We start from the raw sequence: 15,800 nt of genomic DNA on the forward strand, positions 1-15,800 counted from the left end.
CTGACTACATGTGTTTCTTTTGTCTGAAAGTCAAAGGGGACCAACAGCCCCCAACTTTGGTACCTTTTCTTTCCCAGTCCTCTACCAGAAGAATCTTCTAGAGCTGTGGCCTCCCACTGAATGCCACAGAGCCTCCTCAGCTCTCCGTTTCCTTGGAGGAAGAGCCTCCAAGAGACGCAGCATCTGTCCCCAGTCCAGAGAGAATATGTTACTATTCCCTGTCCTTGGGACCTCAAGGGATATTCCAGATTTTTGAGAGCAATAGTGGAGGAAGTCTTCCCACATCGGATATGCCTGCCCCTCCCCTGGTTTCCTTTGCTCTGTTCAATTATTACTCTTGGCTTTATTTGTGACAGTGTCTCACCAGAGACGCAGGATCCTGGAAACAACTTCTTTAAAGGGAGGTGGCCAGGTTAACTATGAAAGCCCTGATTGTGAGTAAACCGTGAAGACACACACACACACAGAGAGAGAGAGGGGGGGTGCGTTCCCATATCCTTTATGGTCTCTTATAGGTGCAGGCTATTTCTAAATAGCTTTCTCACTATTACAGGGCCTTTTCTCACTACCTTGCAGAGCAATGTGACCGTTACCATAAGCTAGCAAGACAGAGAGGTACCTGAGGAAAACACCTGAAGCCAAATCCATCGCCTATGGGAAAACACCTCCCCCAGTGTGGGCACAATGACTCTTAAGTATCTGAAGGACCTGGAAATGGTGCTTTTGGTGTAGCAACAAGGAAGCTGACTCGGCTGACCACCCTGACCACCTCTCCCTGCAAGAGTCCTTCAACACAAGGGCAGCTGTGCTCCCATGGAGCTGCCGGCTGCTTCCTGGCAGTTTAGGCACAGAGAACAGCATGCTGCAGACACGGAGGGGGCTTAGCGACTCCAGTGAGGATTCTGCAGGAGTTGAGGGATGTAATTAAAACATGTAGAGGTTAGTTCGGCGTGCTAGTGTGTACTGTTTCCAAATTTTTGTTCCAAAAGAAATTGTTATTGAAAAGTAAAAGTTTTCCCTTCCAAATGCTTTTCTGGGTCAGTGAGTGAGGCACGAATCTCACAGCAGTGGGCACTGGGAATGGCCAGTGAGGCTCCTTCTTATCCCTTGCTGTCTTTTGTATTATCATAACCCACAAGACCGGAAGAATATCAAATGTATTACACACTGGCCCTGCTGAAACTTTAAAGGAACTCTTAATGAATGAACTAAAATCTCATTTCCCCATCTTCCGTCTCTCCCAGGGGAAATCTTGACACTGAGCTCACTCATCTCTTACTTTGGTTTTGGTTTTACAACAACTTGACTACTATTTTTTTTTAAAGATTTATTTATCTGCTTTATATATGTGAGTACACTGTCAATGTTTTCAGACACACCAGAAGAGGGCACCAGATCCCAGAACAGATGGTTGTGAGCCACCACATGGTTGCTGGGAATTAAACTCAGGACCTCTGGAAGAGCAGTCAGTGCTCCTAACCACTGAGCCATCTCTCCAGCCCCTTGACTGTTATTTATAAATAAAACACGCAGTAGAAAAGATTCCAATAGCCTGAAAACTACTTCCTCTCCAGGGTGGGAGGAATGAGAGCTATATTAAAGTTTATTTCACTTTCTATAAAACCCTCGATAGAATTCAACATTCCTTGTGGCTTCTTTTCACCTCAGTGTGTGTGAGAAAGAGAGAGAGAGAGAGAGAGAGAGAGAGAGAGAGAGAGAGAGAGAGAGATATCAACATATGCTCTTTGAGTTGAGGATATAGTTTAGTTAGTAAGGTACTTGTGTAGTGTACAAAAGGTCCTAGATTCATTCTCTAGTATCACATAAAACTGGAGGTGGAGGCAGGGGGATGAAAGGTCAAGGTTATCTGTTCCCATAGCAAGTTTGAGACCAAACTGAGTTACATGAGACCTGCACAACAGTGAACAAACACATATAAAGTTTCTGTTTTCCAAGGGGTACTTGATATCATAATGTCATCCAAGATGCTATCCACAGTGGCCTTTCTAGTCTATCTGAGGCACACTCATGTCCCTGGTGATATAACACACAGGCAATAATAAGTAAATAAATAATAATAAATAATAAGTAAATTAAAAACATGTCCACCTGGAAGCAATCAAACTCCTTTGATGGGGAACAAGAGTCCTTGGCTGTCAGTCACCGTTGCTGAATGCAAGGGCCCTGACTATGTCCACTTCTCTCTTGCAGTCTGTCCAGTGGAGGTTCACAATGTGCTGATCTCATCTTTACCTCTCTATACCCCTTTCTCATTGTAATCATCTTTGTCAGGCTCCCGGGGCAGGTACATCAACTACCTATCCTGGCGGAAGTGAGAAGGCAAGCCTTTGCCTATGGCTTGCCCGCATTGCACTTCTCCTGGTCCCTGACTGCTCTCTGCTTGCTCTGTTGGGAGAGGAGTGTAAAGGGAGAATATGTGAGCTAGGCATAATGGCACTTGCTGGCAATCTCGCCCCTTGGGAGGCTGAGGCAGGAGAATCCTGAGGTTCAGTCTTGCTTGGGCCACATTGAAAGAATGCGTCATGAATAAACGTATTGATTTGCTTTTTATTTTTACACTTTTTTAAAAGGCAAATCACGAAGTAGACCAGATCAGTAAGGGCCTTCTGCCAACCAACTTCAGTAGACAAGTTAATATTCATACAGAATGATGACGTGTCTATAGGGCCTTCTGTCCTGAATATTTGGTTCTGCTTACCTCCAGGTTTTCTGTGCTCCTAGGACTTTGTGGCTCCCTCTCCTGAGGAGGCCACAGCAACTCCAGCAGAACACCCCACTCCCCTCTCACCTCACTGACACTCTAGAAAGCCCCATAGCCCTGGCTACCAAAGGCAAGGTTAGAGAGCCCCAAGTTAGAAGTTGGGCTAATTTGAGGGGGGAGGGGAGGGGAGGGGAGGGGAAGGCGAGGGAGTGGGAGAAGAGGGGAGGGAGAGGGAGAGAGAGAGAGAGAGAGAGAGAGAGAGAGAGAGATTTTCCAGCATCTAACCAAGCAAAGGAAAACTGGAATTATCTCTTTGCTTATGGTAAAAAACAATGCAAGCCCACAAAGCCAGTCCACTTCTTTCCATGCCTGAGATTTCATGATGGAAATATGGTATCCTACACATAGCCAAACTGCATACAATGTTGCAGAGAGTACTGTAGTTGAGTCTTGCAACATTGTAACATACTGATATTAGGATGCTTGGGCAAAGGAAAAAAACGGGTTGGGGGTGGTGGTCACTGATCTTACTTGACTTTTCTGGATTAAGTTCCAGGGCTGGAGGGACGGTGCAGAAAGTAAGAAGACTTGCACTTGCTGCTCTTGCAGAGGATCCGGTTTGGTTCCCAGCACTCACGACCCACATCAGGTGGCCCACAACCAACTCCAGTTCCAGAGGGTCTGATGCCATCTTCTGGCCTTCGTGCACCTACACATACATGCACTCAGGCTCACACACAAACCCATAAAAGAAATAAATCTTTTTTTTCTTTTTTTCCCAAAAAGTGTAGAAATGGAAATCAAGATCCCCGAGGCTTGGACATTGCTCTGGTGAAATTAAGCAACGCCTCCTTTGCACCCTGTCACGTGTTCAGCCAGCTTGTCGTGTTGCCCAGGGTCTTCTCTTAAAGGACAAAGACAAATCTGTTAGATATTCTGTTATCTGTGCCATATAACAAATTAGCCCCAAAGTTAACGGATTAAAACAGTAAACTTTCATGATTCAGTGAGCTGTCTGCAGCTCAGAAATCCAGGAAAACTGGTGTGTCTGACTCAGGAGCGCAGTGAAGTTTCCATCAAGACTTCGAGCATCCCTGACCTGGAGGGTCAGCTGCCAGACTCCAACAGTCCTTGATAGTTAGGACTGAAGAGTGGCTTAGCTCTGGGCTGAAGCTGTAACTCAGCTGGCACAGTCCCTGCCTGCCAAGCAGGAAGCCCTGGGTTTGATTCTCAGCATTGTATAGACAGTGTGTGGTGCTGGGTGGTCCTTCCAGAGGAAGCCGAGGCAGAAGAATCAGTCCTGACATAAACCCTCCTGCTTCTGCCCACGTGGACCTCTCTCTCAGTAGAGTTGCCTGATTAAGAACAAGAGACCACTGACTTCCCCAGGCCAGGGATCCAAGGAGGAGAAAGCGCTGTATTCTTCAGTCACCAGAAAACCCTCATCCAGAACCAGGGGAACTAGGCTCTGCTTTGTAAAGGAAGGACTATTCCAGAGGAATGCTTTTAGGACACCTCAACCAGCTGCCCTTCGAATTTCACATGAGGGAAAACAGACCCTGCCCTCAAAACTGTCTTCTCTTCCATTTCATGACTTTTTTTTTCCTGGACCAAGGAACTAACTTGCCTTGGAGCTGAAGTAACCTTAGATGACTACAGCAGCTGCTTCTGATGGTGACGATGATGAAGTTGGTGACAACAAATGATTGGTCCTAACCCTGTGTCAGGCACTGTTCTGCAAGCCTCACATGAACTGGCCCGCTCCATTTTCCCAACAACTCTAAGAGGGCATTCTGCATCAGCATCCCCATTGTACAGCTAAGAATATTGAGGCACAGGGAAGGGACATACTATTTAAACAATACTGTACAGCCAATCAGGGCTCAGATTCGGCCCAAGCCCAGCTTTCATACACTGTATGATCTCATGATAGGGGCCAAGATAAAAAAAAAATTTCTCAGTCCCCCTCATCCTCTTGAGGTCATTGGATTTGGAGAGAAAACTTGACAAGCCCTCATAGAGCAAGTGGATATCAGAGGGAGGGGAGAGGACGCTTCCCTGGGGCTCACAAAAATTATTTTCAAGAGCTTAACCATACTACCAAGTACAAAGGCCAACGCTGGAGTTAGCTGTTAGAGAGAAGACTGCCATTGCACCAGAGTGAGGCTCCATGAGAAGAATGGGACTCCTCACAGGCCTTTGTATGCTTGAAGATGACCGTGCCCTATGCACTGTGCACTGCATCTACACACTGTGGAAATAATTAAGGGAACGAGTGCTCTTCCAGAGACCTTAATGTTCTGTGTGTAATGTTGAGAGAATTCGTCCACTAAAACCTAACTCTTTTTTTTTTTCATAATTTATGGACCCCAACCAAGCAAAAAAACCTGTGCACAGAGAGGAAAGGAAGTTGTTCACTGACTTCCTTCCCGAATGTTCTGTATCTGCCAAAGAGTTAACCATGCCTCTACATTTCTTTTGGATGTCCCCAAGGGAGAGGAAAGTAGCCTTAGGAATCCCCTATATGATAGAGTCTCTAACAGTAGCAAGTAGCTTACACTGCATGGTACTGTAATATCCCCTCCAATGTAGAAGGGACCCTCTTTCAAGGTCCCCATCTGAACTAGCCCTTGTTATTCAAAGCAGGCATTGGGGCTGTCAGAGAGGTTCTACTTCACGGTGTCTTCAGTAGTTACCAAACACCACGAATGTTTGCTTCAGGAGCCTCAGACAGCTCATCTTCCAGGAACTGGGGTTGGATGGGAAAGGAGGACCAGAGAGTGAGCTCAGGTACCAAGATCAATTCTCCAGTTTGTGAACTCCAAGCCAGTTTCAGGGAAATCCCCCCTTCCCCCTTCAGCCAGCCTCGGGAAGGGAGAGGGTCACACCTCCCTTCTCTCCATTAACTTTCCATTAATAAATGATGGGGGGTTGTTGCACTGGGCTTTAAGAGGGTCTAGTTGGGTGTGGTGGCCTGGGGCCATAATCCCAGCACTCAAGAGGAGGGGCAGGAGACTCTCCAGTTGGAGGCCAATGGGAGAGGGTCTCAAAAGAAAGGAAGAGGTGGGGGAACTAGAAAGAGAGAAGAGGGGGAAATAGAGAGGAAGGCAAATGAAAGGGAAGAGAAGGGGGTACAGACACAGGGAGGCAGAGGGGAAAGGGGAGGAGAAGGGGGGGAAGGGAAGACAAGCTTCTTACCTGGGGAGGATGCTCTGCCCCTTGAAGTAGCCTTCTAGAATAAAATAACACTTTCCTGAGGAAAGCGGGGAAGGGGGAGTACTGAGATCTGGCTTTAAAAAGAAAATGTGGTGGGGAGGAGGAGAATTCTTTGCAAGTCTGTCTATGTGTGTGGTAAAGGGGGAGGGGTGTTGAAAGCAGATAACGCTCTTCAAATTAGCCTAAAATAGAGTTTATAGATGGAATCAACACTTACCTCTCTTGTTATTACACCATCCCATTGTTGCTGAGTAACAAAGGAGTCACTGTCCCTTTAAACTATTCAGTGCTAGGAGTTCCCAAATGGAATTTCCCTTCTCTTCTCTTCTCTTCTCTTCTCTTCTCTTCTCTTCTCTTCTCTTCTCTTCTCTTCTCTCTCTCTCTCTCTCTCTCTCTCTCTCTCTCTCTCTCTCCTCCATTCTCCCCCCCTCCGTGTGTGTGTGTGTGTGTGTGTGTGTGTGTGTGTGTGTGTGTGTGTGTTCAATTTAAAGGAAGGGACAACTCCCCAAGTCAGTGCTGGCTTAATGCCATTCTCATGACTCTAGGCTGCACCCTTAGTCTCCGTGACATGGAACATACACTGTGTCCAAAAGAGCAGGGCCTCCAGAACGAGCTGCCCGCACTTTGAGTGCTCTCCCTTCCCACCGTCCTCAAGAACGGAAAAGTAGATTCAAATGTTCACAAACTTGGAAATGTCCAACATGCCACCCCCCAGCTTCTGGAAGCAAAGTGTATGGCCTTGGCTTCAGAATCCTGAATGTGTAGCAAAGGGAAATTTAATCAGTACGTAGGAAAGTTGAGTTTGTGCGCAAGAGAATTGAGCAAGACTGGTTAAGTCTAGGAGTATGGCTGGTTCCTTCCACTCCATGTCCCCATCCCTCAAGAAGCCTTCAAAGTGACTTCCTTTTTAGGGAAAGAAACACACACAACAAACATCAAAACTCTGTGTCCTGCATTCCATGTACAGCGCGTGTACACACACACACACACACACACACACACACACTCACACGATACTCCTTTTTTTTTTTACACTAATAAAAGCAGCAATCTGTCAAGTGGCTTGTGACTTCTCTTTTTTAAACTTTTAATCGTGAACCTATAGCTTCATCAGATCTTTATGGTTGTTAAGACCATAAAAAAGTTTAGCCAAGATGAAACAAAACAAAACAACAAGACCCCAGATGATTCTTTCCCTCCGCTGCTGCTTCGCAGAAACCAGCTTCCGTGGCTTCCCCACCACACTAACTCTTAGAAAGAACCGATCTTTTTGCTTAGAGAGAAACCAAACCAAGCAGGACAAAGGGAGCTAGAGGAGGTGCCCTCCCACCCACGCCTCCCTTCCTACCAGCTGTAAGGGGCCAGCGGTAACTGGTGGCCAGCTGGAGTTTGGGATGGAAGTAAATTAGCTGGAAATCTCAAGTCACTGCCGCAGTCAACTGGAAAAAAAGAGTGGATGCCTATGGGGCCCGGCGGCCCCAGAGCCTGGGCTGCCTGCTTTGCTCCCTGCAGAACCTTCTGCCACCACAGTTAACTTGGAGGGTGGGGCACAATGGAGGTCACAGCACCCCCCCCCAGGTACTCCCCTTCCCCATGTTCTCATCTTAAGGGCCCTGGGCATAGAGAGAATGCTTTCTAAAGGGTGTGTGGCAGGCTCCTCTCCACACGTCTAACCTGAAATAAACACTGTCAGCCCCTGATGATAGACTCGCACACCCCGTCTTACTCAGAAGTTTTCTCTGACTCCTGTCACTGCGGCTGTCATCTTCCCGCAATTGGCGACTGTTATTATCCTTATTCAGAAACAATGTTTTTCATTGTAGTGTGAATTTTTCTTCCTTTTGTTTCCTGGCTTTCTCAAAGGGCAGCGGAGAGGTTAAAAGTTGAGGAGGGTAAAGGGGGAAAGGAGTTTTATTTGTTGCAATAAAGTGTCTTTGCCGAGATAGCAAGCTTGTTCCCTTTCTCAAAAAAAGAAAGAAAAAAAAAAGAAAGGAAGGAAGGAGGAAAGGAAGAAAGGAAGAAAGAAAGAAAGAAAGAAAGAAAGAAAAAAGGAGAGAGAGAAAAAATAGTGGTGGGGAGAAGGAAGGGAAAAAGAGAAATGGAGCAGGAGGAGGGAAAGAATTTGATAGTCAGGAGGGAGAGGATGCTGAAAAGAGAGGGGAAGAAGGAAGAGGAGAAAGAAATACTGAAAATGGGGGAGGGGTGTCCTTGCTTGATCACAGTTAGGATTAAGCTTCTGTCCCAGCAGAGTAAACTGTTCTTAACAATCCTCTGCCTCCCTAGAGGACAAACGCCAGGCTTGCTAAGAACACAGAAACTAAAATGGAGTGGAAACTTCTGGAGAACTTTGCAAACTGGAGACAATGACAGGGGGTGATTTCCTCCTTTCCCGATGAACTAAGCTATCTGGAATATGCACCAGGAGATTCCATTAGCTGCTCCAACTAATGGGGGGGGACTTTGTAAAATACGCATTCTTTAGGAAACGAAACAGTTCTCATACAGGTTCCACTGATCTCATTAACCTGCACCACAGAGGGGGAAAAATGCTTATCCTTGGACCTATAATTGAGTGTCTGAAAATAAAACAAAAATTGATTATAGTGTCTCCCCCCACCAAACCACCACCACCAAAAAAAAAAAAGACATTAACCCCACCCCCCACCCCACCACACTCATTGGAAAAGCTCAGGTCACCATGCCCATAACCGAAAAGTCAGCCAGGACACTTAAAAGACACTTTCTTTCCATTCTTTGTAGTGCTTGGCAAATCCGGGGATCCCGCCTGGTCTGCAATCCCCTAGGTGACTGTAGAAAACACCTCAAATGCAGAAGGGCTGCTCCCAGTTCCCTGTTTCCCCTAAGCTAATCAAATTAGGGGTTGCCCGAGGAACTGCCTCCATTCCAGACGAGGTTTTCCTAGATTCCTCAGGGGTTTCCTGGCAAAGCGGGCAAAATCAGGAAAAATTTAGCAGAGACATTAAATTTCCACTAGACAGTCCCAGTACGTACTGAGAAGGCGACCATCGCTTCATCCTGTAAATAGCTGACGGAGATGATGATGATGATGATGATGATGATGATGATGACGACGACGACGACGACGACTACAACGAAGGTGGTGGTGACGGGGAAAAGGTGGACGAGGTGGAGGAGGAGGAGGAGGAAGAGGAAGGGGTAGGAGAAGGAGCAGGGAAGCTGCAGCAACAGCTCTTTCACTCAGGAAGCCGATCTAACACTTTTTTTTTCTTTTTTTGTGCTCTTGACTTTTATTTGAGATCTCTGATGAGGCCAGGTAACCTGTACGTGTTCCCTCAAGGCAACAGACGTCTTCAAACTATTTTTTGTTGCTGTTTTTAATTCGATTTATCCTTTGAAACAGAAAGTGCATTACATTTCATGGTTCTCGCAAAGGGGCTGCCTTTTCTTTACAAACCGAATTCCTCGTATAAATTAATAAGTGTTAAAGAGGCTGATATATCACCGTTATTAGCTTAAAAGAAAACAATTTACATAGTCTATAGTATTCTTATGATACAAAACACTTCGAATTCAATTACAGCAACTAAATGGAACGTTTATGTTCTGACCCAGAGCGCTTGTAACAATTCCCACCATCTACTTTTAACACGCATTTTTATCAGAAAGGAGTTAAATTAAATACAAGGTACTGTAGTCCTTCCCGCCCCAATATCTTTTTTTAATCACTAATAAATAGCAACAAACGACTGTGCAAATTCGGAAGGGAACCCAAAGGCTGGTGTGAGAAGCTCGTGGGTCCCGGGATCTCAGACTGCAAGTCTTGGAGCTGGACAGGGGTGGGGCCTGGGGCTGCCTGGGGCCCAACAAGGTCTTAAAGCCCTGCAGGAATTGGTGAAGGGGAAAAGCTGTTAGGAAAGAAGCAGAGCCGAAAGAGGAGTGAGTCGGGAGGTGTCTGAGTAGGGCGATGACATCGTTTTTCTAAGCTTTTCAAGTTAATATGAAAGGCGGCCAAGTGGTGTGAATACCTTAAATCAACGAGAGTACAGTTCCATCTCTTTATACCAAATTCCAAAAAGCCTTTTACATTTTAAATATTCACAATAAAGTAACTTCTAGTCAGTGTGACTCACGATTTATTTACATAGAGAGCCGTCAACAGGTTACTTGGTCGGCAGAGCAGTTGGGGAAAAGGGGGGAGCGTCCCTTTCTCCCTCGGTGGCAGCTGCCCTCCGTGGCTCCGAGATTCCCACCAGGCGGTGGCCGACGACCTTTCGGAAACACGGCCCGGTGCTCAGGGAAAGCAATGCAAAGGACCGAGCCTGGACCGGGGACGCCTGACGTCGCGGGTGGGAAGGGTCCTGGGAAGCCGCGGGGATGCGGGTTCGGCTGCGGGTTTTTTGAGCAGCGCACTTGGCGGGCTCCTTTCCTCCCCATCACCGCGCCGTCCTACCGACGACCCCCACCCTCCCCGCCAAAATTTCTAGGTTAAAAAAATAGATATGTACATCTTAGAAAATAGTAAAGGCCGGGCGAGCAGCCGGGGTGCGGGGGGGGACCGCGGGACAGGCTGTGGGGCGCGGTCGGGATCCCCGCGGTGCGGGCCGCGCTCAGGACGAGCCCTCGGCCTCCGACGCGTGCAGCAGGAGGCTGCCGCCGCTCGATTTGTGCTTTTTCAGCAGCTGAGTGATTTTCTCGTCGTCAGAGTTCGGGTCCAGGGGCTTGTTGTAATCGTCGTCGTCCTCCTCGTTCTCCGAAGTCCCCTTGAGCCGCTCAGTCTCCGAGTCCTGCTTCTTCTTGGCCGTGGCCATCTCGGCTGCGTGCTTCTTTCTCCACTTGGTCCGCCGGTTCTGGAACCAGACCTGAGAGCCAAGAGGAAAGGGGAGGGGAGAGGCAGGGCCGGGAGGAGTTGAGCGCCGGAAGACCAGGGCCCCTTGCTCGCCACCGTCCCTCGCGGGCCTCCCGGGTCCAGGCGTCAAAGTCAGTCTAAAGGCCTCAGGAACCCACCGCCGTTGCCATAGCGATAGTAACACAAGCTCGCTGAGGCCATCAGTAAACCATTTCTCCGAAAGAGTGAAAGCAAGACTTGGCACAAGTTTCCCTAAAAATAAACTTGCTTTTCCTTTGCTTTTCCTACATCTTAACTGGAGAGGAAGCCTTGTTCGGTTTTCCCGTGCTGGTGATTTTTAGTCCGTAGTTGTATTCGTAGATTAAGAAGCTGTAAACAACTACAGTGGGTTGCGATTTGTACGGAAAAGAACAGCATTAAAGCCAATTCTCTCTGCCCTGTTTCTCACTTTCGGACCCTTGACTGTTTACTTCTTTCAGGCCCCAATCAGCGCTAACTTCGGTGGCGAATTCCCCTCTCCTCTCCACGACACTTAAGGTGTGTGTGGTCTCAAGTTTTCGGCATATCATGAAAACTTCAGTTCACCCATAGCAACGAATGCAGAGGCACGAAAATATTTAACAGCTCAGCCAGAATTATCATCATGGTGGGACAGAGGGCTTTGTCCGTCTTTCTCCACCCTCAAGGTTGCTCACAAAACCAAAGCTGAAATATCATTATTTGCTGTTTTTAAATAGAAAAGTTGCCGAGTTGTGTTATTTTCTATTAGAACATTGCCTCCCCCCCCAAACATTAGCGGCATGTTGCTGCTGCCTAAGATATTCATTTGAAATACAGATATGTTCAACTTGTTCATGGTGTTTGACACGGGTCTGACACATGTGTTTTAATCTGAAGAATTGCCGTAAAACAACCATTTTTCTGAAGGTGTGAATTGCCCTCCTTTTATGCCTCTCATCTGTTTTGTATTTTATCCGGAGAATCAGAATTGTTAAGAAAGTGATTTTCTTTATATTGCTATAATAATTCACTTCTGGCCACACGGACATATTTATGGTGACAAATGAACACCCTTGGATTAAGGTGGTAGGCTCTCTAGTCACCCGCTGCAAAAATAATTTCGAATGTGATGGTTTTCTAATGGCCACGGGAAAAAAATCTTGGCTGAAATATATTGTATGAGTCTTGGCTAGCAGGGAAGTAAACCCTAAGTGGAAGATTTAATGATATCACTCCTTAATGAACAACAATATAACTAAAGAAAGCAGACCCCTGCACACACACACACACACACACACACACACACACACACACACGCACAGGCACAGGCACAGGCACACATAGTGGGGGAGGAAGCCTAAAGAAAGAAATGCAACAACTGAAATGGACAAAAGAGAATGGAGAAAACTAGGAAACCAACACACTGAATTTACCCAGCTGGCTCAATCTTATTTTCGGGGACAGATTTCTAAAATCTGGTTCCCTAGAAATGCAGTATACAAGTCAATTACAAGCAAAGTGACATCTTAATTACTAATTGTTGCCAGAAGCTGCAGTATCTTAATTTTGCGGATAAACTTGCTTTAAACAGGATTCAATCTTATTCAATACACCAGTAATCTTGTCGACTCATTTGGAAAATTGCTCTTCCAAAATAATCATTGTTATCTAAGGCAAAAGCAAGTTTTATTGGTGTTAAGTTCCGCTGGATTCATTTTTTTTTTTTAATCTACGAATTAGTACAGAAGCGCTGTACTGCTGATCCCGGTTAGATTTTATATCTATTAGGGCCTGAATTGACAAACAATAGCTTGAGTGTCTTTACAAATCAAGCAAAACACGCTTTCTAATCGGCTCGATCTGTTCTCGGGGATATTTCCTTAATGCTTTTATTCTCTGGTAAAGGCGTGTCTCCCCAGCACTGGCTGCTGTCTAGATTAGCTTAATTTCTAAGGCGGGGACTTGATATCTTTTGTTCACCAATGGTTTGCCTCCAAAAGACCCCAGGGCTTGTGCTACCCCCAACTCTCTCCCCGCTCCCCACTTCTCCCCAGGCTCACTTCACCCCCACCTCCGCCCAGTTTGTTAGTTTGGTGAGGGAGAGAATACGGGCTCAGACGCGTGCGCATGACCGCGCGCGCACACGTGCGAAGGAAGCGGTCCCTGGAGGTGTCAAAGGTCCACTCACCTTGACCTGACTCTCCGTCATCCCCAGAGAATAGGCCAAGCGTGCTCTCTCTGGTCCTGCCAAGTACTTCGTTTGTTCGAAAGTCTTCTCCAGGGCGAAGATCTGCTGGCCGGAGAATGTGGGTCTGGTGTGTTTTCTCTTCCCATCTTTGTCCAACAAAATGGATCCTTGATCTGCGAGGACCACAAGAGAAAGGAAGAAACAAACCGTTACAGTGCTCCACCAGAGCCAGGCGAGCGCGAATTAGCAAAACTGCACTTTGATAGCAAAAGAACGGGGATCCTTGATCTGTGGCCTGCGCCACCCCACCCTACCTTTTGCTATCTACTTTTCTCCGACCCAGGTGCGGTGGGGATAATAGTAAATACTGCGTGCTTAACCACAATGCAAATTAGCTAGCCGTGCCACTGCTCAGCAGTACAGGGAAGAAACGAGACACCCTCTTAAGCTAAAGCAGGAGGGCGTGAGAAAGGCCACCCTCACCTCCCGTGTCAGTCCCCGAGCAGATGGAAGATAAGTGGTTTGGTATGAAGGTAAACTAACTTTTGAAATTTTATATTTTGTTTTCCTTGGCCACTTCCCTAACCTGTGTTAGGCAACAAAGGGCCGCTTGTGTTTTGTGCACTTAAGAGCTAAACTTGTCCCTAGTTTGAGGCTGTTATGGGCTGCAGGGAGAGACCAGGGGAGACACAGGTCTGGCGATACCTACAATCAACACCGATACAGTAATGTCTCTCCAGCATCTCGATAGCTCTGTGGATTTGCCTTGCCACGAGAGCCTGACTTAGTTTCCTGTTAGTTAAGTTACTGCCTCTAAGTCTCAGGCAAGGAGGTTCAGCGCCCTGGACTGACTTCAGGGACTTGGTCATCAGCAAGGAACAGAGAGAGAACAGGAGTTGAGCCGGGCCCTGGAAGCCATCTGGGGGTTAAGAGTCTTCTAGGAGGTATGGCCCAGTAGCCAGGATTGTCCAGACCTTGGGACGGCTGAATTGACCCAGAGTCTTTGGGGCCTACATTTTACTAGTCTGTGTCCTGTCACATGTCATATGTCTCCCCTTCTCCTCTCTTGAGTTAGTCTATTGAGTGCCAAAATGCCTCTTCAGAACGCAGGAGCCTGGGATTCAGGAGTAGGGAAAACCCAGGTCCATCAGCCGCGGCGACAGCGGCCCAAAGCACCTCACCCAGTTCTGGGAGCCTCTGGCACAGCTCGTTTAGGTCTGGACAAGTGCACTGGGAGCTGGCGAGAGAGTTGGCAAAAAAGGTGAGCTGGAGAGGACTGGGGAAGATGTGTGCGAGCAAATGTTTGCTTTTCCCGAGGAAGTAGGAATCAAGCTGCCTTGCCTACCCTCGCGGGTTTGCGGAAAACACCGGTCACGCTACTGAAGGAACGGGCAGGAAAGAGCCCGAAAGGAAGGGGTGTGGAGGCCTTTCCCCGCTTTCCCCCGTTTGACCCAAAGCGGGTCAGTTTCAGAAACAGCCCAGACAGAAGCTCGCCCACTCCGCTGTATTCTGTCCAGAAACATGCTCGCTGGCCCAGCCCAGGCCTGCATGAGCCTCGGCGAGCCCAGGAAATCCTGAATCCCTCGACCGACTGCCGGACCCAGCCAACGGCGTGCTGTCCCGGCACTTCCAAACTAGTGTGGCGGCCAGGAGGACTGACCGCCCCGCGGGCGCTGTGGGCTTCACGACCCGAGAGCAGACTTAGAAGGCAGGGACCCGCCCCCCACCATAATACTCACGGGGGGTACAGGCAAGGCGCGCGTCCCTCCAAGGCGGGCTCTGCATCACCCCAGGCCAGAAGATGGGCGTCCGACCGGGCAGCTCGGCCAGGGGCTTGGGGTACCGGCCCACGGCGGCCACGGCCGCGGCGCTGGGGCTAAAGTAGAGCCCGGGCGGCGGTGGCGGAGGGCTCAGGCTGCTGAAGCAGGGGCAGGCCGGCCAGCAGCCCGGCGGGCGACGAGGCGGCGGCGGCGGCGGCAGCGGCAGCAGCGGCGGCGGCCGCAGAGGCCGAGGTGGCGGAGGCGGACGAGGAGGAGGAGGAAGAAGACCCCGAGGGCGAGGCGGAGGGCAGGGCGGCCCCCGAGGCCACCGGCATGGAGGGCCGGCTCAGGATGTCGTTGATGCCATGCGGGGTGGCCGCCGAAAGCTGCTGCGGGGGGCTGCCCAGGGACGAGAGGCCCCCCGCGGCCGGGGGCTTCAAACCGCCCGGGTTGTTTGCGCCCAAAGGTGGGGAGGGCGACGAGGACGAGGAGGACGAGGACGAGGAGGAGGGGGGCCCGGTGGGCAGCGGGGGATAGGCGGCAGGGTAGAGCGGGGTCTTCATCTCCGCCATGCTGTGCAGGGCGGCCAAGGGCGGGCTGCTGAGCAGGAACGCGCTCTGCCGGGGGCCCTCCATCGCCCCCACAGCTAACATCCCACAGCCAGACCCGAACCCGCAGCCAAGCAGGCCGGTGGCCCCGCCGGGGCTCAGGAGAGCCCGAGGCGCTGGGGAAGCGCGCGCGCGCAAGCGAAGTGTGGCTCTGCCGCGGGCTCCGGGAGCTGCGGTGCGAGCTGCGCAGCAGAAAATGTCCAAATGCCCCGCGGGAGGCGGCGGCGGGCGAGGGCGGCAGGGGCGCGGGCCCGCTTGGCGCTTTCTCGACTCCGGGAGTCCGGGATTCGATCCCGGGCGCTGGTCCCTCGCTCCCGACTCAGAGCGCTCTGCTTCTCATCTCTCCACCCCCGCGGGAAATCAGGAAGACGTACCCGGGGCTGGCCCAGAGAGTTTGCAACAAGGTTGGGAGGCGCGGAGCGATCGCTTTGATGTAAGAGGGTGGGGGCCGGCTCGCCCGCCTAGGGGAGCTTCAAAG

General features: G+C 49.4%; 1 protein-coding gene across 1 annotated transcript; it reads right to left on the minus strand.

The window, feature by feature from the left end:
- Positions 1–10,527: 10,527 nt before the first annotated feature.
- Nkx6-1 (NK6 homeobox 1) lies at positions 10,528–15,367 on the minus strand. Its single transcript, XM_032916601.1, is given in 4 exon segments — positions 10,528–10,779; positions 12,955–13,127; positions 14,694–14,877; positions 14,879–15,367. Coding segments are annotated over 4 exon segments (1,098 nt in total).
- Between the last annotated feature and the right edge of the window lie 433 nt (positions 15,368–15,800).

Source organism: Rattus rattus, chromosome 11 (assembly GCF_011064425.1).
Source record: "Rattus rattus isolate New Zealand chromosome 11, Rrattus_CSIRO_v1, whole genome shotgun sequence".
In the NCBI taxonomy this organism is placed as follows: Eukaryota; Metazoa; Chordata; class Mammalia; order Rodentia; family Muridae; genus Rattus; species Rattus rattus.